General features: G+C 46.0%; 2 protein-coding genes across 2 annotated transcripts; one reads left to right on the forward strand and one right to left on the reverse strand.

The window, feature by feature from the left end:
* The first annotated feature begins 7086 nt into the window (after positions 1–7086).
* On the forward strand, positions 7087–10218 carry LOC120836893. Its single transcript, XM_040205987.3, has 7 exons — positions 7087–7401; positions 8150–8335; positions 8517–8576; positions 8747–8798; positions 9132–9172; positions 9302–9388; positions 10051–10218. The coding sequence occupies exons 1-7, from the start codon at positions 7152–7154 to the stop codon at positions 10203–10205; spliced, it is 831 nt and encodes a 276-aa protein (XP_040061921.1). The 5' UTR covers positions 7087–7151; the 3' UTR covers positions 10206–10218.
* A 39-nt stretch (positions 10219–10257) lies between these two features.
* On the reverse strand, positions 10258–15417 carry LOC115322762 (putative nuclease HARBI1). Its single transcript, XM_029983115.4, has 4 exons — positions 15007–15417; positions 14209–14478; positions 11454–11723; positions 10258–10828 (listed from the first exon to the last, which is right to left on the reverse strand). The coding sequence occupies exons 1-4, from the start codon at positions 15122–15124 to the stop codon at positions 10716–10718; spliced, it is 771 nt and encodes a 256-aa protein (XP_029838975.4). The 5' UTR covers positions 15125–15417; the 3' UTR covers positions 10258–10715.
* Between the last annotated feature and the right edge of the window lie 2992 nt (positions 15418–18409).

Consider the following 18409-nt stretch of genomic DNA (forward strand, 5'->3'; position numbering starts at 1 on the left):
AACCAGGCACGCACGTAGCGCTCAGTCGGCAGTGGTCATCGAGGTGTAGGAGTTGTCTGCTCCATCGGCATCTGCGCTCCGACTGGTCGTTGCTGACTGAGCGTTGTGAGCATGCAGGTGCTTTCCTTTTAAGTGGAGCGGGTAGTAACAATGCTCAGATAAAACTATCTAATGTCTATGTCGCAGCCTTAACAGCCAAACGAGCACTCTTCTTCCTCGCTTGCACAATAGACCAAAATTGCACTGCATACAGCTTTAGAGGTTTGTTCGCATGTTTCACACTCACTCTCTGCAGACAGCTAGGACTGTCAATAAGCCAGGAAAAAAAAAGTGTGAACACATATCATGCACTCCAAAAGAAAACATCCATGGGACTACACGAGACTGCATTAGAGTTGCCAATTGGGCGCGTTTTATACCGCACAGCCACTGTGTGTGCACAAGTGAACTAGCTCTACATATACCGCTCAGAACACCACAGCTAGGCTGAATCACATAAGTGTCACACTTGCCGAGCTTGAAGTACAGTCGTGATCTCTACAAATGTGAACAAGCGATCGTCGTCTGCTCAGTACTGGGAGCATCATGCACCAGCGGACTTGCTCTCCTTTTAAAATGCCTTGCGAACCAAGCATGGTAAGTCATCTGATAAGGAGAGAACGTCACCACGGACAGCACTGAGCAGTTGATAATCACCTGCTTACCTTCATATGCATCAAGTCTCTACCTGGTCGAAGTAGGCAGTATGTGTGCAGCAGAAACGGCTGTACTGAAATCTCAAAAGGATGGAAGATCAGAACAGGCTTGGTAAGGTTTCACGTTGCAAGTATGCCCATGCAAATTTCACTTTCTAAAACATAAGCACGCATTTCAAATTGTCATCCAGGACAAGCTGCTATTACACAGCTGTACCTATAAGGCAGCTTACCATCAAAAACCTTTGCAGACTGCCATGGACCTGATCCTCGGGTCGGCTGGTGATGCAAGAACGAATTGGCCTAGTCGATGCTAGCTTCCGTTCGGCAAGGGCTGCACTGAGTATAAAGGTGAAAAAAGTGTTATAGATTATGCGAAACAAACAAAAGCAATCCTAGCATCCACAATTCGCTAGAGGCACTGAAAACAAAAATAAGGGGTTGGGTCAATTATGTTAATGCAATATACTTCGGACACATACCATGACTGCAGGTAAGATATTTGCTGCCTTCAATCTAGATCTGCTTGAAAATTTAGAAGCCAAATAACAAATATTTTATAAGCTGAAATATATTTCGATGGAACTACAAAATCTGAAGACTATCTTTGCAAATATGGTGCTATCTAGTACACCAGAGCTGAGTTGAATTGGATTACAGCGTCCCCCTTACAAAGATTGAAGCAAAACAAGTATAGAGTCTGCCGTGCCACTACTACAACAGAAACAACTCTACTGTGATCTCGTGGAGATCAGAGTTCGGAACAGGCATGAAGGATTTGGCACGAGAAATATGCCAATGTCATTATTCATTTTTTCAACATTAAAATGACTCTGAAAGTGCGACCAGCTGCAGGGTGTATTCACGCAAATCTTGCAAGTGCTGAATTGTAGGCACAGTGCCCTGGTTGTGTTCATGTGCCATATATGACCAAACACCATAGAGACCAATACTGCAAACCTCTCCGAAAACCAATGGGTGCGGTGGCGAACGGCGTGAGTGGCGCTGTTCACCTCTCTTGCCGTCCATTTGTGTTTGTATGTTGCCACTTCCAATGGGAAGGCTTCAGCCATTATTGGGAACACTAAATAAACAAACAAAAATACTAACACAACACACACAGCAATACCGGCAGCAAGTCGAGACGCACTTCTGTTGTAAACTCAGCATTCCACTTACGAATGGGATGCGCAATTGACCTACAGGATTTCATTCCGCGTGAGTGGCATCGGAATCGCTAAAGGCCAGTTCATAAGCACAGTTTGTGCTAAAAACAATCCTTTCAGCAATAACTTGCTATTATATTGCTCAATGTATAGAGCACCTTACCATGAACAGCCTTGGCAGTCTTCCACGAAGCTTGGCCTTCAGCAGAGGAAGCTATCATTCTGTGTCGTCTCCGGACACTCACATCAGGATGGCGGAAGTGAATGCCAACTTCTACTTGGTAAGGACTGCAGTAAGTATAAAGATGAAAACACAGATTAGAATATACGATAAGAAATATCATGGACCAACTTGAAAAAAGTGCACAAAAAGACAAGGACAAAAGGACTGGAACACATAGGACGAAGACTGGTGCACACTCACAACTTGATCTGTTAAACATAAAAGAAAAAAGAAAAAGGATCAGAGAAATCAGAAAGGCTGTGTTCGGAGAACGTGAGCTTCAGAAACCGGGGCGTGAGCAAAAGATGTCAGGTAGATTGTTTTACAGACACTTCGGGATTAACAACAGCCTTTTCATGTAATAAGGGGGTGAGTACATTCTGACTGAACGTCCTGAAAAATAACAGACAAAAAACAAGGAATAAAGGAAAGGAATACATACACTACATACGAGTGTAGACTCCCAACTCACAAATTGGAGAAGAAAAAAAATAAAGAATGCGGAAGGAGCTTTAGCAAAAGTTCGAACAGGTACAAGCGGAACGTGCTAACTCCATTCATATGCATAAGACTGTAAACACGATTTTCTTGGCAGCTCAGGTAATAGACGGATGTGCGGACACATTGGCCGCCCATACTATGAATAATAAAGGCCTAAATTAATTCCCTTGTATTTTTTTCACAGTATCTGCTAATTATTCACGTTTTCTCTAAAACCCTCGCCCCACTAGAGTGAGAAACACCGATTTTTGTCCGGAGACACCACATAGTTCCGTGTCGCCGATGCTCTCCCACTGCAACGGCCAACACCCGCGACAATCGCCGACAAACCATCGACGATGGACGAGTTCTTGTCTGTTGTTGAACTTGAAGCGCAGCAAGCAGTCCCACCGAGGAACATCTCTCGGATACAAACTTATCCTCCTCGCCCGCTTGTGCCCTCTGTTGACTCTCTTTCAACCCTTGTACCCTTCCTCCCGTGGCTTGCTCCGCCGCAAGACCTTCAGAGAAGCCCTTGGCGGCCTCTCCTTGTTCCCGCAGTTCTGGTCCCTCGATTGCTCATAGTGGTCGCGGGCGTGGCTTGCTTGCTGGCGCTGGGCAGTCATGTTGCGAAAGCGTTGTCTGGGGCAGGTTTTGCTCGCAAAAACTTGGTGCGCGATTTGGTGCTTCAAGACGCCGAGCTTTACGCCCCTGCATCAGGATGGATACACCCATGTTCGAGGACTGACCAAAGACCGCTCCGCACGAAGTAGGACACGACGCTCCGCGGCAAGCCATTCAGGCAGTCGAGACTTGTCATCACAATCTGTGATAATCGGCATGCCGTATTGTCCCCCATAAAACGCCTGCCCTCGATCATTCGGATATGAAGTTTCAAACATCCTCAAAATCGGGGTGAAATTCCTTGGTGCTCACCTAGAATCCTTCGAGCGACCCCCTCCAAAAAAGTAACGATTCGAGTATTCTACTTCAGAAAAAGTTTGGCGTCAATTGTCACGACTGTTTGTGGAAAGTCGACAACGGCAAATGAAGAGAAGCTGAAGCTTTAATCAAGAAATAAAGTAATCGTCTCCACTTTCACTGTGTTTGTCGTCGCGTTTAATGCCCAAAGAGCAAAATATCAAAACCGCGTCGCCAGACTCTGTTTTTGTGTGTATTTCGAAGTGTTTTGTTGACAACTCCAGTCCCACTAGGAAAGAAGTTTCCTTTTCCCCGTGTCCTGCGTCGTGTCCGCTAGGTGGGACAGCGTGCGTCGTGTGTTGCTCGTCGTGTGTCGCTCGTCGTGAGTCGCTGTCATTTGTTGCTGTCTGTCGCTCTAGTGGGACGAGGCTATGAGGATGACACACGAGCAGTGTAAATAGTGCATAAGTAGGTGAGAATTCATTGTAGATTTTAGAGAGAGATTGAGCTGTCTTTATGTATTGGCCATTAATCTGCTGCTTTAACAGACAAGGAAATTATGGTTTTAAAATCTGCTCTTGCTAATGGGTGAATCGGTGCATTCCACTTGGGCCTGTGCTTGAGCTCCTTCCGCATTCTTTATTTTTTCCTTCTCTGTTTATGCGAGTCGAGAGTCTGCGCTTGCGTATGGTTTACGCGTTACTGCGCTTGTCTCCTTGACTTTTTGTGGTGAACTGTTTTTCAAGGTGTTCAATTAGTAAAGGTCACCACCTTACTACAATCATGCAACAACTAAAAACAATTACAACCTACACCATTCGCTCAAGGCAGTACCAAACGAAAAAATACAGGTATTGGGTGAGGTATGTCTAACACTATACACTTACACTGAACTAAATATACCTCTCATAAACTGGGGAGACACTGCCTTAATTCAGGACATGCTTGTAAATTTCCCCAGAAGCCCAGAGGCGGCATCAAAAATTATTTCGTGGGCACAAATTTTTGCGATCAGGAGCGGTATGCTATGCAAATCACCATGGGATGAGTTCAACGCGGCACCAAATTTGACAATTCTTTTCTGATAACGAATCACGAAAATAAAGTCGTTTGCAGACGACTGCGCGGCGGAAGCTACGGACTTGCTCGATCAATCAATCTCTGCCTTTTGCCTGGCCCAGCTCTCCGGACGCAAATACGCACACAGCGCGGTGCCCGTCCGCCTAAGCTCTAACCTAGAGGCGGGGGGGCACCGCGCTCTTTCACACATTCTAGTTTACCAGTGAACAATACGGTGGAGGGAGGCAATCAAACAACCCCCCCCCCCTCTCCTTTCCGCCTCCACCCGCCGGCCGCCCGGCCGCCGCCGCCAGCGCCGCCGAACCCCCCCCCCCCCCCCCCCATCTCCCAAAAAGTTCCGCCGCTATTGATGGACCTGGACCGAGTACACAGCCTATTAGTGAACGAAGCAAAACATCCTCGCAATGCACCATTCGCGCACAATTAGTAATACTGGTAAAAGCAAGCGATCTAGACATTAACAAGCATTTTGAACGGAAAAAAGAATAATCTAGCCCTAACGGGCAAAGAAAGGAACTTACTTTGAAACGACCGTGCCATGATCTTGGCTGTTGAGCAGATTTGACGTAGTTCCACGGCTCACAGTCGCTTCCTTCTTTTTCTGACACATTTGAAACTAAGTTAAAATCCACGCATGACGACTAATCGGTAAATTGACCTCAAGACAGAGACGTGAAACACACACGGCCACCACGGCCGGCAAAACAAGGCTGTGGATTGGATTGGATCGCGTTCGTTGGCTAGTATGGATGTCTAACGACTTTACGGAAGCTATGTGCGCGTATCTTCAACACGCTTGTAATAAAACGATCAGCAAAACGCATTAAAGAACTGTTAAAAGACACAGCATTAATAAATCATTGAGCATGTAAACATTGCCACAATATTAGAAATAAGTCCTGAACACGCAGCAAAAAATTACATACGAAACTAACCGTACACTGTATTCAAACGAACTCAGCAGATATATAAACTACTGAAAACATCATACTTCCGATTTGGCGATTTGGTGGGAGGAAGAAGAAGCGACCGTGAGTGGAAGCCATTACTTTACCTTCCTGCAATTCAATTCAACAACGGGGGCCCGGGGCTTCCCCGGGTGACCCTGTTTGCCTAATCTTTGCCTCGAGAGGATGGCGCACGCCACGAGTGGGGAGATCAGCTCCGGAGGGAGCGGTTCGACGGCATCTGATGGCTGGGTTTCCAGGAAGACTTTCGAATCTTCAGACTACAGAGTTATTTTACCAAGGCTACCACAAGGTATTCTTTTCCTGAACTCAATATTTATTCATGCGGACATCACCGGAAGGCCATACAAGGCCAGAGATTTCAAGGAAGCCCTATTTTCTATCGTCGACCGGAAGGACGTCGTGGGCTTAGGCCAGTATCAAATGAGCCACGTCTGGATGATCACCTTCGGAAACGCTGCTGCAAAGAACAAGCTGAAGTCACAGGAGGAGCTCGTCATCAAAGGGAAGAAATGCATCATCATTGACCCGTGCAAAGAAGAAATCACGCTCAAGCTTCTATGGGTGCCTATTCCTAAGCCGGACTCAGAGGTGAGAAAGGTCCTAGAACCCTTTGGAAAAGTCAAGGAAATGACGAGAGAAAAGTGGAGATTTTCAGGTCTTGAGGACTTAGAATCAACGACATTAGATGTAACCCTCGCTCTGAGGCAGGATCTCACGGTAGACAAGATCCCACACATCTTAAATGTATATGGGTCGAACGTGCTCGTTGTAATACCAGGAAGGCCACCACTCTGCCAGAGATGCAAAGCGATTGGACACAACCGCTGGCAGTGCCGCACTCCTCTGTGCCACGAGTGCTGGCGGTATGGGCATACAACTGAAGAGTGCGTCGTGACGTATGCCTCCAAGCTCCAAGGAAATGCATTGCCAGAGACTGACCACAGCGAGCATCTAATGGATATGGAGGAAATCTGCAACGAGGAGCTAACACCTCCGCAAGCGACAGACGACCACGCTATCACAGAAGACGACAACTCAAACAGCTCTACCAAAGACGTGCTAGCGGAGCAAAAGACCAGCGTAGAACAAGACTTGGGACAGGAGGCACCACGAGCCGAACCAGAGATGTCTACAAACAAGGAAAAACACCCGCGAAAGCAACTGACGCAAGTCAAACAGCTGGCGGATGATGACAGAACAGACAGGCGACACAGCAAAAAACCCAAGGTTGATGTCACCGAGTCTGCAAAGAAGGAATCTCAGGCCACAATATTTCCAACAACCTCCAACGACCCACAGAAGAAGCTGAGGCCAGATTCACTAAGAATGTCTTATCTTAAGACATTTTTTCTAAGAAGTTCGTAACTCAAGAACTTCTTAAGATGTGCCGAAATCGGCATTCTCGAAGGGGTTCTTACGAATTACTTACGAACGAACTGGCTACGACAAAATTAAGTGAAGGAAAGAGAGAAACTTCCGGTATCTCGCGATGCTCGCAAACAACGAGAGCTGCGAGAGCGAAGCGTTGCCCTGACGACGAGAGGAGACGCCTTGCCCGCCCCACGTGTAGTTGCTTCATCGACGGCAGTAGTGCGGACCGTAGTCTACGCGAACGATGGCGACAGAGAGCAAAAAACAGCGAAGGCCAAACTTTACGGAGGCTGAATTGGAAACACTAGTCGACGGTTACGAGGCACGTAGGACCGCGATAGACGCGAAGGGCGATGGCCCGCATGGCTCCGCCGCCAAGCAGCGGGCCTGGCTGCAAATCACTAAGGATTTATATGCCGTTTCCGGCGTAAGACGAGACGTGGCCGAGGTGAAGAAGAAATGGGCCGACTACAAGAGCATCCACAAAAAGCGAGGTAAGGCATCCTTTCAGCTTTCTTACAGTTCGCGAAATACGCGAAATAAGTTGCGATAGGACGCAGCAGAAACCGACTATCTCTAACAGTGTCGCGCTGTGTGTATAAGGCCCGAAACGTTTGGCGTGAATGCAGATTCGACGACCGAGCGCATTTTATTACTTAGCTTAGTGCTGCCAGATAATGCAGAAGTCTGTTAGCTTCTTTCAACAACAAAGGACATCAATAGCCCAAGCGTGTAATGAGGTAGATCGGCAATTAAGTTCGCTCATACCTAGTGCTAAACACGAAAAATGATCGCATAGCTCGAAAATATCCTTCGTACATTCAACCAACTAGCCCAAGCTTCAGTCTTGGCAACCTTCATACCCACAGACATCGACTGCACAAACAGTAGGGTGGTAGACTTCGCTACGCGAACGTAATTCGAAAATTAGTGATATTGCTTGGATTAGCATTGCAGTAAAATCTGTTGGAAGTTATGGCCAATCGTTGTCATTAAAGTCGTCTCGTGCTTGTCCTTTTTGTGTCTAGGGTTTGAGAATGTTTAACAGTAACCAGCTCGACTGCCTAATCACATTTCCTAAAAAAAACAGGTTGTATGCTTTTTTTTTACGCAATTGTTTGTATTATTTAATTAGTTCTTAGTACGAACCAACTAACCTAACGAAGAGTCGTGATGTAACTGATAATTCGCGCAAACTGCACCCCACTTTGACCCGTTACTTGATACTGACATGATGCACAGGTGCATCCTTGAAGCGCAGCCAGGGAACCACCGGAGGCGGCGTTGGTGACAAGCCTCTCAATGATGTGGAGGAGAGAATGGTGGGGCTCCTGAGCGTGGAGGCAATGGCCGGCATCCCTGGCGCCTTCGATATTGGGGTTGCGGTCGAGGTACCAATGGACGAGCCCTTCAGCCTGCCGTTCTTGGGTAGGTTTACACTTGGATGAACAAACTGCTTGCATCCCCTCATTAATGGGCGTCATGTGTTGTCACAATTGGTTGCCAAAACGTTCCACAATTGTTATGAGGTTCTGCACATGCAGTAGTTGCATTTCATATGGTCGTGCTTCCCTACTCCAACAACCGGTTTAAATTCCAATCTTCCCAGGCACTCCCGCAACATCACAGGCAGCAAGGCCGGGCTCAGTCGAGCTAGTTCCCTCCATTGGTGAGCTTATCAACTTCAAAATTTAAGTGTAGCATGACTGATCATTTTGCTCTGTATTTAAATGATCTAGACAATGGGACCTAATTATTCCGTTAAACAGGACATGACTGTTCTACATTTCTACGAAAGATTGTGTTTGTATCAGAACAATGTATTTTTTTTTTTGCAAGATACGACTCCAGGACCATGCAGGCCTGCTTCATCGAGACCGCCACGTGCAAGGTTTGCTGCATATAACTTTTCGATTGCTTCTATAATGGTAGCACCTGTATCATTGGAGGAAATTGCATTTGGCATCCAGAATAGACCTACATTTCAAAGTAGAAACTGTTATTTAACTCTTTTTGTTCGAACAGCGTTAGAATGGAGAGAGTTTGATCATGATCTGTTTGCACCTGCATTTTGACCGAACAAGTTTTCTGAAACCACCTCTCTGTAATAATGCCTTCAGGACACTGCAGGTAATCATCGGTAAATAAATACATAACATTGCCCATAGTGGTTATAATTTGAACACCTAATGTTTTTTGTTTGTTTGTATTTTTTGTCTTTCAGCTTATTTGGCGTTCAACGCGTACACCCACAGGAAGACGCAGGTGGGTGGTTTTGGTTCTTTGGGTTGAGCAATCAAGCTTGCTCATCACAACTTGTTGTAGTCTATCGGTCATATGTTAGCCAGCAGTTTACAAGGCAGTGTACTAAGCTCTATTCGTTTTTCTATTCAGAAAACCACGATGCCAGCGGATGTCTGCTGCAAGACGACGGTGGGGCTTCGCTCCGCACTTCAAGGAGTCACAAACCCAACCAAAGGCGTTAGTATCATTCTACTAGATGTGGATTGCAACACCAACCTCACATTGAATCCAGAGCCACACTGCATCAAATATCCAGCAGTGTGATAAAACTAGTCTGCAAATATCAAAACAAGGCAATCTGCCCAGTAACATCTACCGTAGAAAAGACCACTCCTCCCGTCGGCTTTTTTTCACTTGTTCCACGTTTTCTGGGTGCCGTGCATTTCTCTCCGAAAAAAAGTATGACATTTTTTTGCTGGCTAAAACTGATTAAATACCAATATGCCTTTCGTTAAATCACCTAAGCTCCAAGAAACATGATGTGTGTTGTTGCACGCACTGCACATGGTAGTGTGTGCAGCAGCAACTGTTCCATAATAGATACCTACTTTACAAATGACACCTTGCACATGCTTTTGCCTACTTTATTTTGATCATTTACTTCCCTAATTTTCTATAAGATAAGGCGAGTGAATGTACCTACTTCTTGGTGTTCGGGTAATTTAGCAAAAGGTCCCTTGTCTCGTTAACAACTTGTTTTTATCATTCATGCACGCTTCCTATGCCCAACCTGGACATGTATTCTTCACGCGAGTTTCACAACAGTATCATGGAAACATTATCACAAAATGGTTTTCCAATTCTCAATAAGGCAAGCAACCATTTTCCTCTATGTGCAGGTGACATGGAGGACCCTAGCCACAAGATTATCGAATCTCAGCAAGCTATTGTTGAGCGCCTGGACCAGATTATAGAACTGCAGAAGCAGAGGGTGGCACTTGAAGCCTACAAGCTCAACGTGCAGTTTGTAGATGGCAAAATTGTCCCTATGTAATAATAAGAAGACACTCGAGTACAATAAAAAAACATTGTTTCTTTAATACACACAAGGCTTTTCTTTTACCTGCACCCATTGATGCTTAAGGTTTAGACGGAAGAGCTCCAACCGAAATCCAAAAAATGGTTCAGCCCGACCTTTCAAAACCTGCTCAGCTTCTTCATCAGGAGTGACTAAATCGTGAGGAGCAGCAGCAGTTTTCATCTTCTTCTTAGTTGTTTTTGACTCGAATTTTCTTCTTCTATTATACAGATGGTTTCTCGTTTGTTGCCGTCGTCAGGTAGCGGAATCCATGGACATGGACTGCGCCACAGAAGAAAACTCAAGTCGAAAACAACTAAGAAGATGAAAACTGCTGCTGCTCCTCGCGATTTAGTCACCCCTGATGAAGAAACCGAGCAGGTTTTGAAACGTTGGGCTGAACTGTTTTTGCATTATGGTTGGAGCTCTTCTGTCGAAAATGTTCTCAATCAAGCCAATGATGCTTTGTAGCATGCTATCACAAACTCACTTAAAAACGGTGTTGACAAGCTCATTTCTGACTGCGGTGCCAGAGGGTGTGTCTTGGGCGGTGCTCGGCCTGTCCTCTTCTTCCTCTTCCTCATCGTCGGATTCTTCAACTGTTCAGAACACCATATTTAGCACAGCACAAAGGGACATCAACAAGGCTTGCAAGAACAGTTACAACATTGCAATAACTCAATAAGCTGCTGGTAGCACTTTCCAAGGAACGTGTTTACAAACTATAGGGTTCACACATCATTCTACAGGCTCAAACTGAAATATGTAAATTGAACTGTAAGAAGACAACAATATGCAAAGGTTACGGTAAATGGTGCCACCGTACTGCAACATCCTGGAAATGCCCAGACTTGAGTCACTAAATAAGCTACGCTCAGAGTAACCAAACTTTCTCTTCAGACTGTGTTGTGGGGGTACAGTTGGCGATCATTATAATTTTTAAATGTGGCTTCCTGAGCGGTGGCAGGAAGTTCAGGTGACACTGTTTCGCTCTGTTGCGGATTCTTTGAATATTTCTGGAGGATGGAAATCCATTTTTTTTTGCTTTTCAGACATTAGTCGCCCTCTACCATCACGTCACTAGCGGAGGAGAATGGTACCTCTCGCAGAGCAGATGTGAAATGAGCCCAGAGTCGCACCAAACAAGGCTGTTGCTAGCCTCAATCATTTGTGGCATTTTAGTTCATCAGAGCACGAAACCTTTAGCAAATATGTCTTTCTTACCGGGTGGTTCTGCAAGGGAGATGTGGTGGCGAGTGCAGTAGTTGTGCAGGACTGCGCAGGCTACGATCAAGCGGCAGCACACACTAGGAGAGTATTGCAGGACACCGCCGGACCTGTCCAGGCACCTAAAGCGGGACTTCATTATGCCAAAAGTTCTCTCGATGACTTGTCTCGTCTTCGTCAGGCAGTCATTGTAGTTCTCCTCCTCCTTCTTTTGGGGCTTGCGGAAGGGTGTCATGAGCCATGGCTGGAGGGGGTAACCTGCATCTCCTACAATGTTGCAAATAACACAAGATTTAATGTCAGAATGTGCATAAGTAACGCACTCATCACAAGGTTGAACCTGAATTAAACTAACTCACCCTTTCCGCCTCATACCTACATTGGCACAACTCCCACCAATATTTTCTTTTTTAACAACCAAGTCAGCTATTTTAGGCATAACGCAACAAAGCACTCGAGCAATGCTTGGGTTGAGAGCCAAAGGGTCGGCAAATTTAGCTCCCACTATCTGGTAGCTCCGACATGAACAGGCGTAGTATTGGTGTGCTTTCCTAGATAACTACTTTGAGATTTATAGTAAACTCCCAAGAAGGTAGACACGCAGCACTTGCCAAACTTCACTCGGCACAACACATATTGACCGCGAAAAAATTGGTAAGACGCTTAAAGGGCCCGTAAAACAAATTTTGGGCTGGGATAAACGAATTTGGATTGGGATTTTACTAAGAACATTGTTTAGTTGGCCAAAAGAAAGAAGGCAGAAAGTCAAAAACCTAACTGCAAGTACAAAAATTTGAAAACACAGCAGACTATGTCCTACCTCCTTCCCTTTGAAAGCTCTCTGCCTTTTCACTGTGATACATCCGCGGTTCCCAAAGCGCGTCGCCCGGCCAAAACGCACGTCACACTACACCGGACCACACTTATACCCGATACCCTTCAGCTGACAGTGTGGTGAAAGCTATGCAATTGCCGGACCAACCAGTTGCCTCCCTTTCATCACTAGTCAAAGCGTGGCTGGCCCAAAGAGCACGTAGCTTCCACAGCATTGTCAGCTTCGGGGTGAACGGGGTGGGGAAAGGAACTTTTTTCAGAGTTTTAAGCGACAGGTTAATCTTCTAGGAGTAGAATGGCAGTGTCGGGTACACAAACGAGGGTCCAAGCAAGAGTTGAGAAGGTAAGCTAAACAGGAAAAAGTTTAAAAATTGTTTCTTGACCCCTTTAAGCTTAACCGAAATCTATATTTCACAAAACATGGCGGCAGACGCGTGCAACGGGATACTACGAACACCAAAACATCACTCGTGCAGCGATATCTCGAACGGATGACCGTATTTTTCTAAAAAAGGAGGCACATTTGACAGGTATGTTGATATCTTGTTTAGTCGAGGAGAGGAAATGGCCTTGCGTCTTCTCTGCCTCGCCGCCTTGAAGCGAAGAGAGGAGGAAACTAGATATGTTCACGTCGCGCGCCTTGTTCAATCTCGACTTCTTTTTCAAAAATACAGTCGTCCATTCAAGATATTGCCTTGAGTGTGGTGTTGTATAGATTGTAGCGTCCCACCTACCGCTCCTGCATTGTTTTCTGAAATCCAAAATTTGGTTCACCAACCCTTTAACAATGGCACGTGGCAGTTTTTTTTTTTTTTTTGTGCCCTATGTTTATTGTGGCCTCCGAGACTCCCGCAGAATCTAGGAGGCTATACCATATAAGCCCCGGCTCGTTCCCAAGGCATGCAAGCGGGCTTGCGTGGCCTAGTCGGTAGCATGCCGGGCTCGCAACCAAATGGTCGTGTTGGCAGAACAAGCTTCATGACGCAGTTCAAGGTGTGCAAATCGCTGGAATCCCACGATTATTTCACGAGCGCCTCTAAAAGCAGCGATTGAAAGTTCTTCTTAGTAGCCAAATTTTTTGGTTACTAAAAATTTGACTACTTCTTAGTAGCCAAATTTACCAGCACCAAAGTGCTGGTAAATGATGTAGGGCTACCATGTCTGATTCGCTGACTGTTGCCAAGCTGTTAAATTATTGGTACAATGAAGCAAAGGGCAACCATGTCATGAACGTGGAAAGCCGATGCAAAGGCTTGCATGAACATAACCACATTAGAAATGTGCTGTCACACACTGGAAATGAAATGCATCCAAACTAAATAATTGACACTGTATAATCAATTTTCATTGTCTTTTTGAGCTTTCTCTGCCACCCATACCTTTTCTTTCTCGACAGCTGCTCTGTTACAAGTATGCCGATGAAACGATTACCGGCATATGTTAGAAACTTTGTTCCTTAAGGGATTTCTATGCGGCGCAGTTTACCATAATTTTCAATGCAAATGGCTGTCGACTCAATCACCAGCATGTGGTGGTCGCTTGTGCTTAACATAATCTGCCGCAGGTACAGTGGGCATCAGTATGAGCTGGCTCGACAGAACGCCGGCCGGAGCGGTCAAAATCCCTCATGGGCCGCCCCTGATGCAATAAGCTGTCAGAAGCGAGGCTGGCATGTACTGCCGCCATTTTATGCAAGGGGCAGGGTGAATCTATGAAAGTCACCACCGATGCACGGCTTATAGCTACTAACATCCCCCCCTCCCCCCCCCCCCCCCTCCCTTGCATGAAACTTCGGCATTTGTTCCAGCCTCTATCAGGGGAGCCCAATGCGGAATTTTCCCGGCTCCGGTCGGTATCTCGTCGAGCCAGCTCATATGGATGCCCACCGTACAATCCAAGTAAAAACAAAAGTATGTACCAAGCAACCACCCTTCAGGCATGTCCCCCGCCTCAAACTTGTCGGCAAGGTCGCAGTTCCGCCACATGAAACTGTCATGCGTGCTGCCAGGCCATTTCACCGTCAGCTGCGTTATTTCGTTTGAGGCATTGCAGATGGCCTGCACGTTAAGAGAGTCATATCCCTTCCGGTTCCTGTAGATGTGCTGGTCTTGTTTGGCAATCTTCAGGGCGATGTGGGTGCCGTCTATGCACCCCAGCACCTTGGGGAACCCATTGATCTCCAGGAAACCTGGAGGATACACATCAAACAAATGTGCAATATTCTGTCATGCCATGTGCATTCTGAACACTGTTTGCAGCATTGAAACAAGTGATGCAAACACTTTGCCCGAACCAGAGGGGACTTTATAAGTCAGTCATGCCTTGAATGAAGCAATATAACAATAATTTAAACGGGATTAACTGAACAAGAAAGAGGTGAGGGTGCCACATGCAATTTTACTTTCCTTTTTTTTATGCTGGCCATCGTTCAGCCTACTGCTGCGCGGACATTCAATATGCAATCTATTACTCACAAAACATCGCAGCGAGCTGCCTACGCACTCGCATTCCGTACGCTATTCTAGTTCCTGATCGGCTCCCCCTGGTAACTCATAAATTAGCGGCGCGCACGGAAAGCGATCTTCGATGGCAGTGTTTCCGCCCCCCCCCCCCCTTATCAAATACGAGGGTCAGGCAAAGAGAACGGGCTAGAGTGCTTCTTGGTGCGCGTTTATGTCCCTAAGCAAACGGTGCACGACATCAGCGAAACACTTACCGCGTGCAGTGCGCAGTGCGGCCCGCGACGTCGCTGGAAACTTGATTCCGGATTTCGCGAGTTCGCACAGGGCACCGCTCACAGTATTAATAATCCTCGAGGCACTGGTCTGGCTCATGTTCGCAACATCTCCCACCACAGATTGAAAACTGCCGCTCGCGTAAAAACGGAGCGCCAGCAGGACTTGGGCGTCTACGGGCAGCGAATGTGACCGAGCCGTCGGTCGGCGAAGCGCTGGCGCTAGGGCGTCGCAGAGCCGCTGCACAGCGGACCTCGGCAGCCGGTAGTATCGCTCAAGGTGGTGATCGGCTATTGCATCTAGTGTCCGACGGGTCCGGAAGACGCGCTGCTGCCGCAAACTTCGTCTTGCGTCGTTTTCCTGCTCAATCACGAGCGCGATGTAGGCAGCCATTTTGGTCGAACGGTTGCCAAGAAGTTCGTAAGTGCATTTGGACCCCTGTCGTAGGATTTTGTCTTAACTTACGAAAAAACTGAGAACATTTTGCTTCGGGAATACCGAAAAGTTCGTAACTTTTGCGTAAGTTATATTTACGAACTTTTTTGTCGTAAGATAGCTTTGAGAATCCGGCCTCTGGTTCCTAAAGAGCAATGGCTAAAGCTAAAATTCAAAGACCGGAAACCATCTTTCCCGGCTGCCCTAGAACTCGACCCACAAAATGAGTAGGAACCGCGTCACCCCCGCCCAGATAAGTCCCTTCGCTATTTCCACTTTAAATGTGCGAGGGATAAATTCGAGAAAAAAACAATACCAACTGTTTTGGTTTCTAGAGAAACAAGACAGCGACATTGTAGCCCTGCAGGAAACCAAAGTGTCCAAACAGAATTCCTTATTTTCGGGATGTAACCTGTGGATGAACACCTATGATGTGGTCCATTGTCGCGCAATCGACTACTCAGCAGGGTGCGCAATTCTGTTCAAAAAGCATATGAATTACAAAATGTGCAGCGTTCTCGAAGGGACTGACAGCGGGCGGCTAATGGTAGCAAACGTCCTCCTACAAAACCAGCCTTGGCGAATAATTATTGTGTACGCGTACAACGAGAATGCGCAAAGGGAAAGCCTCTTCTCTCGGGCTAGAATTTACGCCGACACTAGGTTTAACGTCATTCTATTAGGAAACTTCAACTGCATTTTAAACAAAAAGGATAGGTTTCCACCAACAAACATTGTAGATCCAAGCGCAGAAGTTTTAAAATCACTGGTACGAGACTGCGACTTGGTAGACTCATCAGCAACATCAAACCAAGCGATCTGCTTTACTCACTTTTAAGGGTCGTCTCATGCACGATTGGATAGAATCTAGATCTCCGGAGCAGTCTCCGGTGCAATGAGTAGCTACAATGTGATTCCTGCCATCTTTTCTGATCATTGTATGGTTCAGGTGACAATAGGCACGAAAACATCTCATAGAACAAGGAAGTCACAGGCCTGGTCCCTTTGGAAAATGAATGAGAGCCTACTTGAAAACGAAGAATTCAAGAAGGGTGTAGAATCAGCTCTTAACAATATCGAGTGTACTAAACATGGGTGGGGACAGAAATGGGAAATGTTTAAACAAGAAATAAGGAAGATGAGCATCGAACTGTCATCAATTGTGGCATACCGACAAAAAATGGGAGAAAGGAGACTTAATGAAGACATTCTCTACCTGTATCGCCTTGAATGCCAGGCACCGGGGAAATACAAAGACGACATAAAGAACCTTAGAAAACAAATGGAAGAACATGATAAACTGCACTACGGAGGAGCCGCAGTATGAACACGTGCTTTGCAAGTCATAGAGAGAGAGCAACCGACGAAGAGGTACCTTAATGCCGAGAGAGAATATGTGAAAAGAAGCGAATTGACACATTACAAGGAAATTATCGGATTTGGACTGATGAAAAGGAAATTCGCGAAACATTTGAAGCCTATTACGAACACATATTTACCTCCAAGCCACTTGCCACAACCACGCAAATGCAGGAATCCTTATTATCTGGGCTACCAATACTACCAAAAGAGACGACCGAAAACCTGAACACCCCCATCGATGTAAGCGAAGTTGAATTAAATATAAAAGAGATGAAAAGCGGGAAGGCCCCAGGTCCAGATGGTTTAACAGCTAGTTTTTACAAGAAATGGAGCAAGAGACTGGCACCTGTACTATTAAATGTTTTCAAGGAATCGTACTGCAACGAATGTCTACCTCCATCATTTCGGAAGGCACACACAGTGTTAATACCTAAATCCAAGGACTTAGACAAGCTTCAGAGGGTAGAAGGTTATCGGCCTATAAGTTAAGTCAATAACGACTACAAAATTTTTGCACGCGTGCTAGCAGGTCGATTGCAAAGCGTAATATCTTTAATTGTTGGGGACCACCAGACTTGCTCTATCAAGGGAAGGAATACACAAACCCACCTTCACATAGTTCGATCTATGTTAGAAATTTGCCAAAAAACACACGAAGCCTCGGCAATTTTACAACTCGGTCTTGCAAAGGCCTTTGATAAAGTTCAACACTCCTTTCTGTTCTCTCTTCTGAGGCACAGACAAGTAGGAGAAAATGTCGAGCGTGGGATAAAACTCTGTTATACTGACATATCAACCAAAATAATAGTCAACGGAGCTCTTACACGATCAATAGAAGTTCAACGTTCGGTCAGACAAGGATGCCCCCTGTCACCCCTTCTTTTTGATCTCTACTTTGAACCACTCTACAGAAGCATCCTGAGCGACAACAAAGTTCAAGGCTTTCGTCTCCACAGCTGCGAAGTCAAGCTTTTGGCCTACGCCGACGACGCTGTGCTTGTGTGCTCCAACAAGCCAAGCATAGAAAATGCAATGTCGCGCGTTTCGCATTTTTGTGCCGTGTTTGGTGCGGCAGTAAACAACGACAAAAGTTGCGGTTTGTGGTGTGGGGAGTGGGGGACGACTCCACCTCTATTTGTTAACATAAAATGGTCCACCGAGAAACCCCGACTGTTGGGAGTACCGCTGATGGCAGTGGACAACCCAAAGGCAATGTGGGACAACGTTGGAAAAAATGTCAAATCAGCTGCACGCATGCGGAACCTCAGATATCTATCAACCTTTGGTAGAGTCGCCGTTTGCAACATTTATTTTTTGTCAAAACTAACATACCTTCTACAGGTTATGCATTGTTCCAGAATAACAGTTAACGGGTTCAGCAGGATATTTGTGACATTCATCTGGCGGTCACCGTATGAGCCAATGAGAAGAACAAATTTATTTCGGAAAATTCAAGACGGGGGCTTGGTCTGGGTCACATCTTTGTGAGACAACTAATTGCCAGATGGAAATTTTTTAGACACGACCAGCATCCTTTCTTGGAGATGTGCAAAAAGTTCTTTTTGGCAAAATACTTGGTACCAGAAG

This window comes from Ixodes scapularis, unplaced genomic scaffold, assembly GCF_016920785.2.
Source record: "Ixodes scapularis isolate PalLabHiFi unplaced genomic scaffold, ASM1692078v2 PGA_scaffold4__175_contigs__length_147842914, whole genome shotgun sequence".
Lineage (NCBI taxonomy): Eukaryota > Metazoa > Arthropoda > Arachnida > Ixodida > Ixodidae > Ixodes > Ixodes scapularis.